The 15,335-nt window shown below is 35.6% G+C and overlaps 1 protein-coding gene across 1 annotated transcript in view; it reads left to right on the top strand.

Annotated features, from left to right (window-relative positions):
- Positions 1-15,335, top strand: part of gammaCOP (coat protein (coatomer) gamma) — a 206,837-nt gene that overhangs the window by 59,013 nt on the left and 132,489 nt on the right. The window contains exons 5-6 of the mRNA XM_090389779.1: positions 11,000-11,024; positions 15,215-15,265. Coding sequence (XP_090245905.1) covers positions 11,000-11,024; positions 15,215-15,265 — 76 coding nt within the window. The remainder of the gene's footprint in view (positions 1-10,999; positions 11,025-15,214; positions 15,266-15,335) is intronic.

Here is a 15,335-nt window from a genome sequence, read left to right as displayed (position 1 = left end):
TCCCTTAATATGGCAACACATCTGGCAGAGCCTTTTCCCATTATTATATGGGGTCAGCGTTTTTATTGTTTTTGGCATGCAATTTTTATGGCCGGATGCCCTTCTTGACGCCAGCCCTCACTCTTTATTCGGATATGCAGTGGTCATTCCCTGACCTTCCGCATCCTCCGTATTTGGTGGTCACAGGCTCGAACCCCAGTCTAATCAAGAAGCGTGTGCTATGCACTACTGCTCCTGCCCACCTGGCTACGGAGGCGCCCCTGTCCAGCATCTACTTATTGATTGCCCTAAACACAGTACTGTTTTTTTATGTTTAGCTTCATCAATTTAAAGTTATCACAAAATAATTTAGTTCCCCATTAAGAGTTTCATAAATTTCTGTTATTGCCTTCCCTAAAGAATGTAGATGCAAAATACCTAAACTTAATCAGTACTTCAAATTTATTTAATTATTCCTCATGTGTTCATACCAAAACATCAATACAAAAATTCTACAAATAATAATTCATAACTTACAAAATCCCTGGCTGAATTTAAAAATAAGACTATTAAACTATTTGTTAAACAATTTAATATGTTGATTAATTAAATATACCAAAAAAATTTTTCGAAAAACTTGTTCTCACAAGCTCAATTCTTTTCCACACTTTATAATCTCATACCCATATTATATAATAACTTAATAGTGTGTTCCTATTATTCCATTTCTTACAGCAGATTCTATTTTTATCCATGATTTTATCTTAATAGGTAAAATTATATTATATAAATTTTTTAAATTATCTACATAAAATTATATGTAGATAATTTAAGTTAAGATAACTTATTGCATTTTCAAAATGGGCATCTGGCCCCCTCCCTAATCTCCAAATATTTTAGGCATGTTATCAGGCCCAAATGTCACATATCTAAATACCCTAGTACCATAATCTCTCTCTCTCTCTCATGCATACACTTATTCACAACTAATCAGTAAAAGCTAATAATGTTATTGGTACTGTATGTAGCTGCACCTAGAAAAGAACTGTTTGCTGAACTTTTTATATAGTAATTATCTCTTTGTATATATAATGTTTGTAAATTTGTCAATCAGTTCGGCCCTGGAGAGAGTGTAAGGCTCGTGGGGTAGAATTTTTCTCAGCGTGGTCTGTGCTTGTTAACAGGAGAGACTGGTTCTGCAGGGATAGTATTAGTAACGGCCGCATGGTGCAAGAAAGCCTATGGCTTATGCTGCACCAGCCAAAAAAAAAAAAAAAAAAATCCGAACAAAACAATGATAAAAACAAAAAATAAATAAAATAAATAACTAAATAATAATAATTAATAAATAAAAAAAATAAATAAAATAAAATATAAATAAAAAGGAAATTAAACCTATCATTCTATGCACTTCCCTTACCCGAAAGTACTATCCAGATGACCTTTGAATTTCTCCAAACTGTCGGCTACACTTAAATAGACTAAACTACACTTAAATAGAAAGGGTGCAAGGATATTTGCTGATGCTATTGAAGCAGTGTTAGATGGGTTGCAAAACTGCTAGTTTGGAAAGATTCACAGACTAATAGATTAACAGTAGTTGCAGGCAGAGGTAAAAGTGATTCTTGCACTGGTTCTATTGGAATGAGCAGCAGCCTGGAAAGCAATGTGCTGGGGATTTCGAGGACTGGTGGGAGCCATCATGGAACAAGTAAATACATGGGCTGTGTTAGGATAACTAAGAGTAAGAACAGGTCCATGTATACTTCCATGTACACCAGTGCTAGGAGTTTAGTAAATAAAAATTAATTATATAGTATCGGTGTAAATACACCATAGTTAACCCATATATTTGAACTACGTATGTAGCGTAGAGGGCATCGTTTTAATTGTATCTCATAATGTGGTTGCCTTCACAACGAGATAGCTACTATTGCATTACTTCAAATAAATAACGCTTCTCTAGTAGAGAAGACTACTGTTATTTATTTTCAGTGGTACCACCACCCAGACGATTGTTTCAAAGCTGTGCGGCTTCATCATCAGTGAGCGGGCAGGTACCCTGGTAATACAACAAGCCATCACAGTTGCGAAGTTATATCCACATTATGAGAGATGCCAAAAGGGTGTGGTGGTAATGTATTTGGAAAATTAAATGCACAGGGCATAATCCTTATGGGTTTTGATAATTAACTGTATAGTATCAGTGTAAATACACCATAGTTAACCCATATATTTGAACTACGTATGTAGCGTAGAGGGCATCGTTTTAATTGTATGTCATAATGTGGTTGCCTTCACAACGAGATAGCTACTATTGCATTACCAGGGTACCTGCCCGCCCACTGATGATGAAGCCGCACAGCTTCGAAATGATCGTCTGGGTGGTGGTACCACTGAAAATAAATAACAGTAGTCTTCTCTACTAGAGAAGCGTTATTTATTTGAAGTAATGCAGTAGTAGCTATCTCATTGTGAAGGCAACCACATTATGAGATACAATTAAAACGATGCCCTCTACGCTACATACGTAGTTCAAATATATGGGTTAACTATGGTGTATTTACACCGATACCATATAGTTAATTATCAAAACCCATAAGGATTATGCCCTGTGCATTTAATTTTAAAAATAAAAATTAATGAATTTGAGGTGCTGTCACGAAATCAAAAACAGATATTTTTGGAATATCAGAGACGTGGTGTCACACAGATATAAGGAATGCCGAATTGGAATTTGAGGAGTACAATGTGTATAGAAAGGATAGACAAGATAGGAAGGGAGGAGAGGTTATGCTGTTAAGAAATGCAAAATCTAAGGAAGTGCATCCAGTTGACATTGGTGGACAGTGCAATGTTTAGTCAGTTTGGTGTGACATTAGCACTGGGAAAGCAAAATTGAGAGTAGAAGTGCGTGTTAGGCCTAGTGACACTGATGAGTACAATGAACAACCGTACAGAAAAACAGAGTGGGACAGTAAATCAGATTGTCTTATAATGGGGGATTTTAACTACCCAGATATTGACTGGAACTTGTGGGTTGGTCACTCTCACACTAGCAAGGCTTTTGTGAATTTATTGGATAATTTTTTTTCTACAGCAGCACATTTGAGAGGCAACTAAAGAGAGTAATACTCTTGATTCAATTATCAGCAGTGGTCCTTCATGCATTAAGAATTTGCAGATAAAGGAACTACTAGGTGCCAGTGATCACAAGTGTGCTGATAATGGGTTTCTTTAAAGATGTAACTACATCAGAGGCAAGGGAAAGGGTTTTTGTTTTCGTAAAGGGGACTACAGTGGCCCCAGAGAGTTTTTAAATTCTATACAGTGGGACCAACTGATGCTATTACCAACAGCAAATTCTAAATGGGAAGCATTCAAGGAAATAATCTTGGAAGCTACTAGGCTTTTTGTCCCAACTAAGAATCATTGTTCAAGGTCTAAGGCCTAAATGGATGGCAGATGAGCTGGACTTGTGGCAGAGAATTAAAATGCATGGGATTCATATAAACTATCAGGGTACACAGAAGACTATGGTAGATATAAGCTTGCCTGTAATCGAGTCACAAAGGAGGTTATACAAGCAAAGGGATTATGAGAAATTTTTGGCAAAGGATGCAAAGAAAAACAGACTTCTTTACTTATGTAAACTCTAGAAGGAAGGGAGTGAATCAGATTGGTTCGATTGTAGATGATCCTGCTGAGGTAGCTGACAAACTGAATGAGTATTTTGCATCTACATTTGCACATGAGGAAGTCTGTAGGGAAGTGGAGGCCAGAAGCTTATCAAACTCTAGCAGGGAGCTAAATGATTTTATAATACTGAGAGCAAAGTGGAAGAGAAATTGTTGAAGTTGAATATAAGAAATGCACTTGGATGGATGACATCTATCCAGTTATATTAAAGGAGGCAGCAAAGGAAGTAAGCAAACCCTTGGACATAATTATGAAAGCTTCCTTGAACTCAGGGGGGTTCCCCATGGACTGGTGATGTGCAAATGTATCCCCAATTCACAAAGGGGGATCAAAGGGTGACACGTTTAATTACAGACCTGTTAGTTTAACTTCTGTTCTGGGGAAAATAATGGAGTAATTGGTTAAAGAAGCACTGCAGGATCATCTAGACAAGACTGCAGTTATAGTTCAGACACAGCATTGGTTTGTTAAGGGGAAGTCTTGTCTGAAAAATTTGATTGGATACTATGATGTCACAAAGGAACTGGATACAAAATATAATTTTGTATCCAGTTCCTTTGTGACAACCCTTATCTAAGTCGGGAAGTGGCTGTATGTGATATCAAAATTATTTTTTGATATATATACAGCCCTCCTCGACTTACGTAAGGTTTGCGTTCCGTGGAACTCTATGTACGTTGGAATTTCCCCAAAATGCTTATGCAGCACTCGGAAATTTGATGAAGCAAAAAAGAAATGTTCAACAAACATGTAAATAGAATTATTTATTCAATTTTTTTATCTCATGTGCAGGAAAAATGACAAAAGTGTACAAAATTACAAAAATTTTAAATTTATAAAATTACAAAAGGAGAGAGGAGACAGGCATAATATCAGCAAGTTTTACCTTTCCAGAATTGTTGCCAGAATTAACTCTCCAGCTGATAAGCACACCTCTGTGGAAGTTGAGGGCTGTGGAGATTTAGAAGGGGGTTTTCCAACACATCACAAAATTTCTCTGCAGCTGCAGAATTGGTACTGGTGACTTTACCACATATTTTAATGTTTTGGAAACCAGTGTGATGCTTGAACCTATAAAACCACCCGTTGCTTGCCACCAACTTGACGGGATTTGCCGTACTTATCCTTAATATCTTCATAAATACTTGTTGCTTTTGCTCGAATGGCCAGTGGACTCATGGGCACTCACTTCTGAATCTGACTTTCCATCCATATTATTAATTGCTTTTCCGTCTTCGATATTGTACCTGGACTCTCTTTCGTGATCACTGTCGATCTTAAATGCATTGATCCTTTCACCTTTCACATTTTCTTTTATACATGCACTGTCCCTTAAAATATATTCACTGTTGAAGCAGCAAGGCCTAATTCCATGCAATAGAGACAAACTGACCTGCTTTTTACTTCTTAATTATGGCGCCTCCCTAGCCAGGTGGGCAGGAGCAGCAGTGCATAGCACATGCTTCTTGATTAGACCAGGGTTCGAGCCCGTGCCCACGAAATACGGAGGATGCGGAAAGGTCAGGGAATGACCACCGCATATCCCCGGAGCAATATGGCCTTAGTTGCTAATGCTCCTAAAAACCAAATAACAAACAAACAAACTTCCTAATTATCTTCATTTCTAAATCAATTTTGTTCTAAATCAATTTCCTAGCACTGCCAGCACTTGCACTCTCTGTTGGTCCCTTTCCCTTCACCATTGTAATAAGTAAATAGGAATGAAGAGAAGATTCTTATCGGTATTATTGCAAATGCAATAAGATCAAGTTTACTACCCGTTTATAATAGATTGCATTAACAGAAAAGCCCAATAAACCAAAAAGTGCAAATTGTGTTTATTGTTTTATAGTAGTGGCCTCCAGAAATGTGTTTTAGAAAAATATCACAAAGGCGATCAAAACTGATTCTTATAACGGAACATATGATAACGATGAAAGTGTAGTGCAATTTCCATTATAAAAATGACCTTTTAGAAAGATAAATAGTTTAGTTATATAGCGAAAATTTCAATTTCCGAGGTCTTGGAACAAATTACCAAAATAAAAAAAAAAACGTGTTATTTGGTTCACATTATGACATTTTCACAATACCTCCATTTATTCCTGCATGTTGCTAAATATGTTTCCACAATTTTTTTTAAGTTTACACTGGCTAGCAAAACTTACATAAAGTCGAATTTCCATAAGTCGAGTATTATGTAAGCTGGGGAGTGGCTGTACTTCGATCTTAGAAAGGCTTTTGATACTGTTGCAAATGGAAGACTTGCTGTACAAATTGAGCAGTGTGGCATTAAGGGCAAGTTGTTGCTATGGATAAGGGGACCGTTGAGAGGGGGAAGACAGAGAGTGGTAATCAATGGACACTGCTCTTCATGGACTAATGTTATTAGTGGAGTCTCCCAGGCTTCGGTGTTGGGCCCATTGTTGTTTTCTGTATTTATCAATAATATTGATGAAGGTATATCGGGGTTAATCTCCAAGTTTGCAGACAATACGAAGGTTGGCAGGGTTGTTAATGATAGTAATGATTTTAGGAAGGATGTAGAGCTGCTGGAACGAGTACAGAGAAGGGCAACGAGATTGGTGAATGGAACAAAGGGTTGCTGTTACCAAGAAAGGTTTCATTTCTGAAAATTGCATCATCTACAGATTAGGCACCTGCGAGGTAATCTGATTGAGGTGTATAAGGCCTTGAAAGGTTTGAGCAAGCCCAGTACTGATGAGGTTCTTCCTTTTGCTCAAATTATTCACTTCAGTAGACATAAATTCAAATTGAGGAAAGACAATTGTAGAATAGATGTGTGGAAATTTGATTTTAGCCAGCGGGTGATTGATTGTTGGAATAAACTTCCATCCGTTGTGCCTCCAGCACAACGGATGGAAGTTTATTCCAACTTAAGGTCAAGGCAGAACTAGACAAGCACTTAGAATGAATGGATGGGTGAAATGGAAAGGTTTTTTTTTTTTTTTTTTTGCTGATGCCATACAAGCTTGCTTTTCTACATCATCTGCCTCTAATGCTAACGTTGCATATTATATCTTATTAGTATCTAGTTGCAAAATTCAGTTAATCGGATGTTGTCTTTTGTAATTATTTCTTAGAACTAATAAATGAAGAATTTTGCCCATTATCAAGAGGCATTTATTTTTAACTACAGCATCTCAAATAACGGAACATTTGAACTCACGGCACTTTGAGATTGGATGTAAACATATGGCGCGGATGTTTTGCATTGCCGAAAAAAAGAAACCAGCAAGTCGCATAATTACTGTATTTGTTTATGTTCACCGTTTTGAAAGTGAATTCTCTACTGATATCTCAGATTATACCACTGTTTTACATTTATTTTAAATTAACAACCCCTCACTATAGTTCCTAAATTTAATAAGCCTCATACAGAGAAGAAAAGAAGAACAAAATTAAAACTTAGTGACAAACTTGATGGTATCCAAACTATTATATCAGGGAAAGTTAATTCATATATCCATGCATATTGTGTCTGTAAATTGTGTTCTCTGGCCAGTTTGTCTGTTTTTCTGGAGTAAAAAACCTTGCTATATACTGACTAACTCAACCACGGAGTGAAAAAAGCCCATCAAAGTTTCTCCTGTCGTTGACGGGATTCAAACCCGGGGCTTTTCCACCCGGTGTGGAAAAGGCCTGGGAAAAGATCCAAACTTCCTTACATTTTGAGGGTACAGCTCTAAAATGGTGTTTGCAGGATGGCCGCTGATTAGTACACCGGACCAAACCTATTGGTAACTCCTTAGGAGGCTTCCAGATCAGCTAGTGTATAATCTTGCTATCTCTACTCTGCCAGATGGTGACTGGAGGGAGTCCTAGTAGTGTGTATGCGGGGAGCATTGTCGAGTCCACGTTATGTCAAGGATCTGGGTATATTCTTACCATGTGTACGCCATATCCAAAAATTTCATACAGCATGCCCCCCCCCCCCCCACACACACACTTTTTTTACTATTGAATACACCATGAATTGTCAGACTAATAGAGTAAGTTTGTCTGCAAAAAGATCTAAACCTCCCAAACACTTCCTAGTTCATTTCACAAATAGACGTGGTTTCAGTTCTAATCTCAATGATCAAAAATTTCCACTTACAGTCTCCCAAACCCCATGTACTTTTTCTGACAGAATCTCAGTTATTGGTTGATTAAACCACTGCTCATCTCAGTTGCCCAAATTATTCGCTGTATGATTCCTTTCGCCACAAAGGTGATACTTGTGCATATGTCCTTTCCGATTTACCCTGTCAGAGACTTGGTAATTTGGAATCTCCTCTTTTCAATCTTCTCTGGCTTAAAATCTCTCCTCATTCTGTTAAATTCATCTGTTGTCTCTACCAATCTCCCAACTCCACTAATCACTTCGAAATCTTTGACTTTTTCCAGTACAACTTTCCTAACATTGAAATAATTTTCCTTGGTGATTTTAATGTTCACAACTCCAGCTGGCTTCCTTTTTCTAGTCACACAAAGACCAGCTGTTCATGAGGATGAGGCTTTTTTGATTAATAATGATCTTGCACAGATTGTTCATTTACCTACCAGAATAGCGGACAATCCTAACATACAGCCAGCACCCTTGATCTCTTTCTCACAAACAACCCTTCTAAGTACACAGTTGAAGTGAGTGGTCCATTAGACACCTCAGATCACAACTTGGTGATTCTCTTCTCCAATGGAGCCTTTATCTCATGGCTCTTCCCAACCTCATGTTGTTTGGCATTACAAGAATGCAAAATAGGATGACCAGCGAGATTTATTTTCTCCTTTCCTTGGTCAGATTACTGTTTCAAAACTTATGATGTCAATGTTTGCTCAGATCGTATCAGTGAAATTATTCTTGTAGGAATGGAATCCTTTATTCCACACTCCACCTTAAAATTTTGTCCTTTATCTAAACCTTGGTTTTCCAATAAATGTGCTAAAGTTTTTCAAGAAAAGAATGTTGCATATTGTAATTGGCTTGTTTCCGATTCTTCAGTTTCATTTTCTGCCTACACCAGAGCTCACAACAATTGTAAAGCAGTTATTAATCAGTCCAAACTAGATTTTGAACAGGCTGAGTAGAAAACTTGCTTCTTGCCCTAATGGTAGCCGAGCATTTTGGTCTCTTGCCAAAGCTATTGGCTGCAACTTTTGCTCCATCTCTGCTCCCACCTCTATCAAAACGAGATGGTTCTGTTGTCACTTCAGCCAAGGATAAAGCTGACCTGCTAGCATCCCATTTTTCTTCCAACTCATATATTAAGGATCTTGATAAAACACCTCCCATCATTCCCAGCATGCTCCATTCAATGCCTCCTGTGGTCTTCCATCAAAAGGATGTCAGAAGGATTTTGACCATTCTTGATGCTAAGAAAGCTCCAGGTCCTGAACGGTATTTCTCCACTTGTTCTCAAAACCTGTGCTCCTGAACATACTCCTGTTCTTTGCCTCCTTTTTTCACTTTCTTATTTTAAAGGTGTTTTTCCTTCTGCTTGGAAATTTGGTCATATCCAGTCAATTCCAAAAAAAGGTGACAAATCCTTCCCATCCAATTATCATCCCATTGCAATTACTCTTTCAAAAATAAACTCACTCTTTCTAAAATAATAGAGAAATCAATTAACCGCCAACTCTTAAACTATCTAGAAACCTTCCATCTGATCAATGATTGCCAGTATGGATTCCGTCAGTGTCAATCCACTGGTGATATTCTGACTTATGTTACCCATTTGTGGACAAATTCAGTGGAAAGTTCGGTGAAACACAAGCAGTTGCTCTTTACTTCTCAAAGGTTTTCGATCGTGTTTGGCATTAAGGTCTTCTAAACAAGCTTCCATCTTATGGTTTGCCAACTGTTTTTTGCAATTGGTTATCCCGCTTTCTCTCTGACTGATCACTGAGGGTGAAGGTAGATTGGCTCTCTAACTTCTCCACTAATGCTGGTGTCCCCCAATGTTCAGTTCTTTCTCCGACTCTTTTCCTCTTGCATATTAATGACCTTTCATTGACCAGAAATCCTATCCATAGTTTTGCTGATGATAGCACATTGCATTCCACTTTTCAGTTTGAGAAACCTCGCCCTGCTCAATAAGCTTCAACTTCTCAAATATCTGCTACCAATTCCTTAAATGCCTGTCGCCAGGTAATTCTCCAAATTAGTTGATTTCAATCCTTCTAAAATCAGTATTGTCTTATATTTCGCAAAGAGGATTCTTCTGCTCCTATGCTCATCTTTGTTGACACTCCGATTTCTAAACAAAATGATATCTCTTTTGGGAATTACCTTGACTTCTAAGCGCTCTTGGCACAAGCACATTACAAATATTTCTTCCTCTGCATCTAAGAAACTTGGTTTTCTCTTTCGCTCTCGGCATTACTTTTCTTCCAAACAGCTGTTCACTATGTTCAAATCGCAAATCCGCCCTACCATGGAATATTGTTCCCACATCTGGGGCAGTGTCCTCAAAACCTCTCTCAAACTTCTGGATTCCATTCAGAAGAGGGTAGTTAGGTTAATTAATTACTCATCTCTAACAAAGTCTCTCCACTCTCTGTCTCATAGACGTTCTGTTTCTGCTGCATGCCTTTTCTACAGATACTTTCACGGGCACTGTTCTTCTGAATTGGCTTCTATAATTCCTGCTGTCTTTCAAGACAGTCCGAACCCATTCCACCACCAGCCAACATCCATTTAATGTCCAACTTCAAATTCACAGAACCAATTTTTCATCTTCCTTGTTTATTCATTCAACTGCCATTTTCTGGAACCACCTTCCTTCATACATATTTCCCTGTAAATTACAGTCTACAAAAGTTCAAGTCTAATATCAACAAATATCTTCTTTCGTCTTCTCAACCTCCAACCCATGCAAGGTACTAAGTACTATCGGTTCTAATACCTCTTGTGTTTGGAATTTTCATAAAAAAAAAAAAAAAAAAACTGGATTGTATTAATGCCAGTATATAACATTACATTTTCAACATTTTTGTGTTTATGTGCAGTTAATAAAATTACATTGTTAATCTCTCTCTATTTCTTATTTAGCTTCATTATTTCTGAATTAAATATATTAAAAATAAAACTTTCTAGATAATGGAAAAATTGAAATAACGGAATCTTGAATCCCCAAAGGTGCTGTTATTCTGAAAGTCTACTGTATCGTAATTGTTTATCTTGAATAATCCAGTTTTATATTACATTTTTATTTAGAATAAAATGATAAAGTGTTGACTGTGCTTGTGCAAATACTTTATTAAAAATTTACAGAATATTACATTATGAATATATTTAGTACATTTCTTTTTTTTGTAGCTTAACAAAGGATATGACTGGCAAGGTAAGTTTTAATGTTTCATTTTAACACTATTTCCTCATTCAGTATATATTACTTTTTACATTTAAAACTTTTTTTCATAGCGCATAAATTTTTTCTACCAGTTCTTGACTTTGAAGAAAGCTCAACAACAAAATTTCACAAATTTCTTAAATGTTAGAGATAAAATTGAAATTAAACATTGCTAAATTCACTGAATACAAGAACAATGCACAAACTCTGTGGTAAGAGATGTGTTTAGTGCGGCAATAATATAAGTAGAAATTAATTATAATCAGCTAACTAAATCTAACACAAGTTATGTGTTACTCAAAGCTTATGTTACCCCCAATAGTTGAATAATTTTTTCACACAAGCATAATGTTATAATGGGAGATTCTTCCTGACAGACCATTGTACTATAGGTGCAATAGCATCAGACTGTGCGTAGCTTGAAACTGCTTTTGCTCTGAGGCGCCTCCGTAGCCAGGTGGGAAGGAGCAGCAGTGCTTAGCACACGCTTCTTGATTAGACCGGGGTTCGAGCCCGTCACCACCGAATACGGAGGATGCGGAAAGGTCAGGAAATGACCACCGCATATTCCAGGAGCAATATATCCTTAGTTGCCAATGCGCCTAAAAACCAAATAACAACAACACAACAACAGCTTTTGCTCTGAAATTTCTCAGAATCCTGATGGGTCACAAAGTGCATTTTTTTTTGTTGTAAATGATTTTGAATAGTAAATTTAAACAGGCATGTATAAATGTTTACATCTTATCTTCAAAAGTGCTATTGTAGAAAGTTGATATAATCCCCTAGCCAATTGTTTCCTAACTTTTATTTTTGTGGACTTTTGTCCCATCTCACCAAGCAGGTCAGTGCTGATTAGATCTATGCCATGTTTATCAATATTTTTAAAATTTAACCTTTGAATTGGAAAAAGTTGTTGGTATTGTTTAAATTTTAAAACATTTTTTGATTCAAAGTTAAGTTTATATTCCATGCATGGTGAAATTTCTGTAGGAATTTGCATACCATTGAGGCTCTGCAGCTTTGTGGGTTAAAGAATGCTGTCTTAGCCTACACTAAATATTGCCACCTCTTCTAGGATTCTCACAACTTCTTTTAATACTTTTCATGGAATATAATCTACCAGAACTTTGTAATTTTTATATTTAACTTTTTATTTCTTTATTAATTCCTTTATTTTAATTAAAACTTTTAAGTTCTAAAAACAACTGATTATAATTCTTATACACTGATTCTAATTTTGAGTATTACTTTTGTTGTGTAGATAATTACACTTATAGATAATTACACTTGTAGATAATTACATGTATTTCACATGTTAAATTTAGCAGTGTATTTATAGGTTATGAAACACTTGGCACTTTATGGGCTAAGTTACCGGTGTAAACAAGATAATGTATTGCTGGTATTGCACCATTTGCCTTATTTTACGATTTTTTAAAATAAGTTTTTATTTAATCTTTTATTGTTAATATATTTTTAAATTTAACTTTTATTTATGGCCTTTACGAGTTTAAAATAATTATTTAGTGTATGACGTGGTGCAGATACCTCTTTCAAAACCCATCGAGTATAAAAGAAATATTCTTATAAATTAATTGAGAGATGAAATGAACAAAAAGGGATATTTATGTTTGCTTTATTTTGAAAATTTTGCATTCCTTGCCTCTTCTTGAATATAAAGAGATCTACATTAATATTCTGAATTGTGTTTTATAATTCAGCTATATAATATAATTGTTTCATTTCACAATTAATGAGTTAACCACTTGACAATTTTTCAGGAAAATTCCAAAAACTCATGTTTTTTCATTCTACTTGACAAAAAAACTAGTTGGCTCATGAAATTGTCATGTATGTGGCATTGTCTCCACCTAATAACATTTTTTTTAAAGTCTGATCGAAACCAGATTTATCTTGCATGTAAATCCCCATCATGGTACCAAGAGGTACCATGATGGGGAGATTAATTTTTATCCATTTTTAAATGAGATGGTTACCATTTCATTTAAGTGCCACTTGTTTATAACTCATTTGTTTACAGTTTGATCCAAACCAAATTTATAATGCTGAATGACCGTGATTGGGAAATGCTTCTATTTCACTTCTTCATCTCGAAATAAGATGGCTGCCACTCAAAATACAAGTGCAATCTGTTAGAAACTCTTGTTTCCAGTCCAACTGAAACACAGTTTACAATACTTAATTTACAGTTAAAAATTGTTTAGTTGAACTAAATGTGTCTTCATTCTACTGAACAAGTAATATCCAATAAATTGGAAATATATGTTGACCGAAATCCCGATTCACTAAGATAAATTTTCATCTTTCCATCCTGTTATCTGCCAATTTTTGTTACAGAAATCAATCTAATATAAAAATACTGCAGTATTCCTTTCATTTCTAAGCCTACACCTTTAAAATGATTTTTGCAGTGCAGCTGCCTGATAGTCCCCCAGATTGGACCTGTTGGTAATTCTTTATAGGTAGGTACCCGGATTAGCTAGTGTATAATCTTGATGCCTCTGCTCTGAACGAAGTCTGAACAGTGTATATGTCAGAGACTATGAAGACCAAGTTATATCAAAGAGCTGGGTGTATTCTTGCTGCATGTACACCATATCCAAAAATTTTATTAATTCATAAATGCTTCCCCCCCCACTCAACTAATGAACACAATGCATCATGGATAGTCAGTAATAGAACAAACTCACTAGTGAAAAGATATAAGCCTTCCAAAAATTTCCTCATTCATTTCACAAATATACTTATCAACCACCACTCATATCAGTTGCTCTAATTATTCATTTTATGTTTCCTTTCACTTTAAAGGTGGTATTGTGCATATGTCCACTCTGATATCTCTTGTCAAGACTTCCTAATCTGGAATTTCGTTTTGACCTCATCTGGCTTAAAATTTCTCTACCCCTAATTCTGTCTAATTTAATTGTTGCCTCTGAGTTCTCCCAACTCTACAAACCACTTCAAACTTTTTGACTTCCTTTCTTAAAAACTCAACTTTTTCCAGTGAAACTTTTTTAAGAGTGAAGTAATTTTCCTTGGTGATTTTTATTTTCACAACTCCAGCTAGCTTCAATTTTCTGTTCCATGGACCCAGTTGGTTGAGATGCTGTACTTTTGTAATTACTGATGATCTTGTCTGTGACTGTACATATGTTTGTTGAGAACAAAAAAAAAAGAAAGAAAATTCTGTTGACATTCATCAATTTGTATTGCAACTAATGCTAAAGGTTCGTGCTTCTTTCATAGTTCTAGAAACAGTTGGTCTCTGTGTCAGTATAATTATTTATAACAGCGTTCTGACCAGATTGTGAGTGAAGGAAGACACACATATCATAATGGTAATTGAATATCAGTTAATACTCCCATTCCGTGCATGTTTAACATTAGTAACAAAATTTTGATATCTGCAAAATAAAACAGCTTTTTTGCAATGTGATTGTTTTATTTCAATTTAACTTTAAACAAACAAATAACTTAGCAATGTTAAGTGACTCTATATCATTTTCACTAATTCTACTTAAGTTTTCTAACTTTACTTTTACTTCGGAGGTAAGGACTTCACTATTTTAATATAATTGGAATTCCATGATATTGTCTCATTATTTTAAGCAGGAAGTTTCCCCTCTTATTCTGATTATCTGTAGTTATGAGATTTTATATATATATATATTATTCTTTTGTGTTATTCTATTGTGGTTTAATCCGTCTTTTGTGCATCGTTAATGCCATTGTTTTTCGCCATGTTGGCCAATTGAACATTATACGTGCCAGTGTATATTCGTTTCCAATAGTTCGATTTTCTTAAATACTGGTGTTTTTTACTTATAGGTATTATTGTTAATACAATACTGGTCTTTAAGCTAGCCTTATCTCGGTCAGTTATCTTAAATTCCCATGGCCTATACATTTAGGATTTAGAAGCTTAAATGTATAGGCCATGGGAATTTAAGATAACCGAGATAAGGCTAGCTTAAAGACCAGTATTGTATTAACAATAATACTTATAAGTAAAAAACACCAGTATTTAAGAAAATCGAACTATTGGAAACGTGATATATATATATATATATATATATATTACTGTATATTCCAGCTATTAATGTTTAATGAGTTCTGTGTGAATCATATATATATATATATTTTTTTGTCTTTTTCAGGAAGATCAGTATAGGGCTGCTGCAATTCGGGCTCTTTGCACTATAACAGATGTAAGTAATTTTAGTAATAATTAGCATTAGCATTAGTAGAGGCATATGATGCAAGAAAGCAAGCTTGTGC

This window comes from Mastigoproctus giganteus, chromosome 2, assembly GCF_048544385.1.
Source record: "Mastigoproctus giganteus isolate SK-2022 chromosome 2, ASM4854438v1, whole genome shotgun sequence".
NCBI lineage: Eukaryota > Metazoa > Arthropoda > Arachnida > Uropygi > Thelyphonidae > Mastigoproctus > Mastigoproctus giganteus.
Note: the sequence above shows the minus strand (reverse complement) of the source record. Positions and strands in the feature narration are given on the sequence as shown.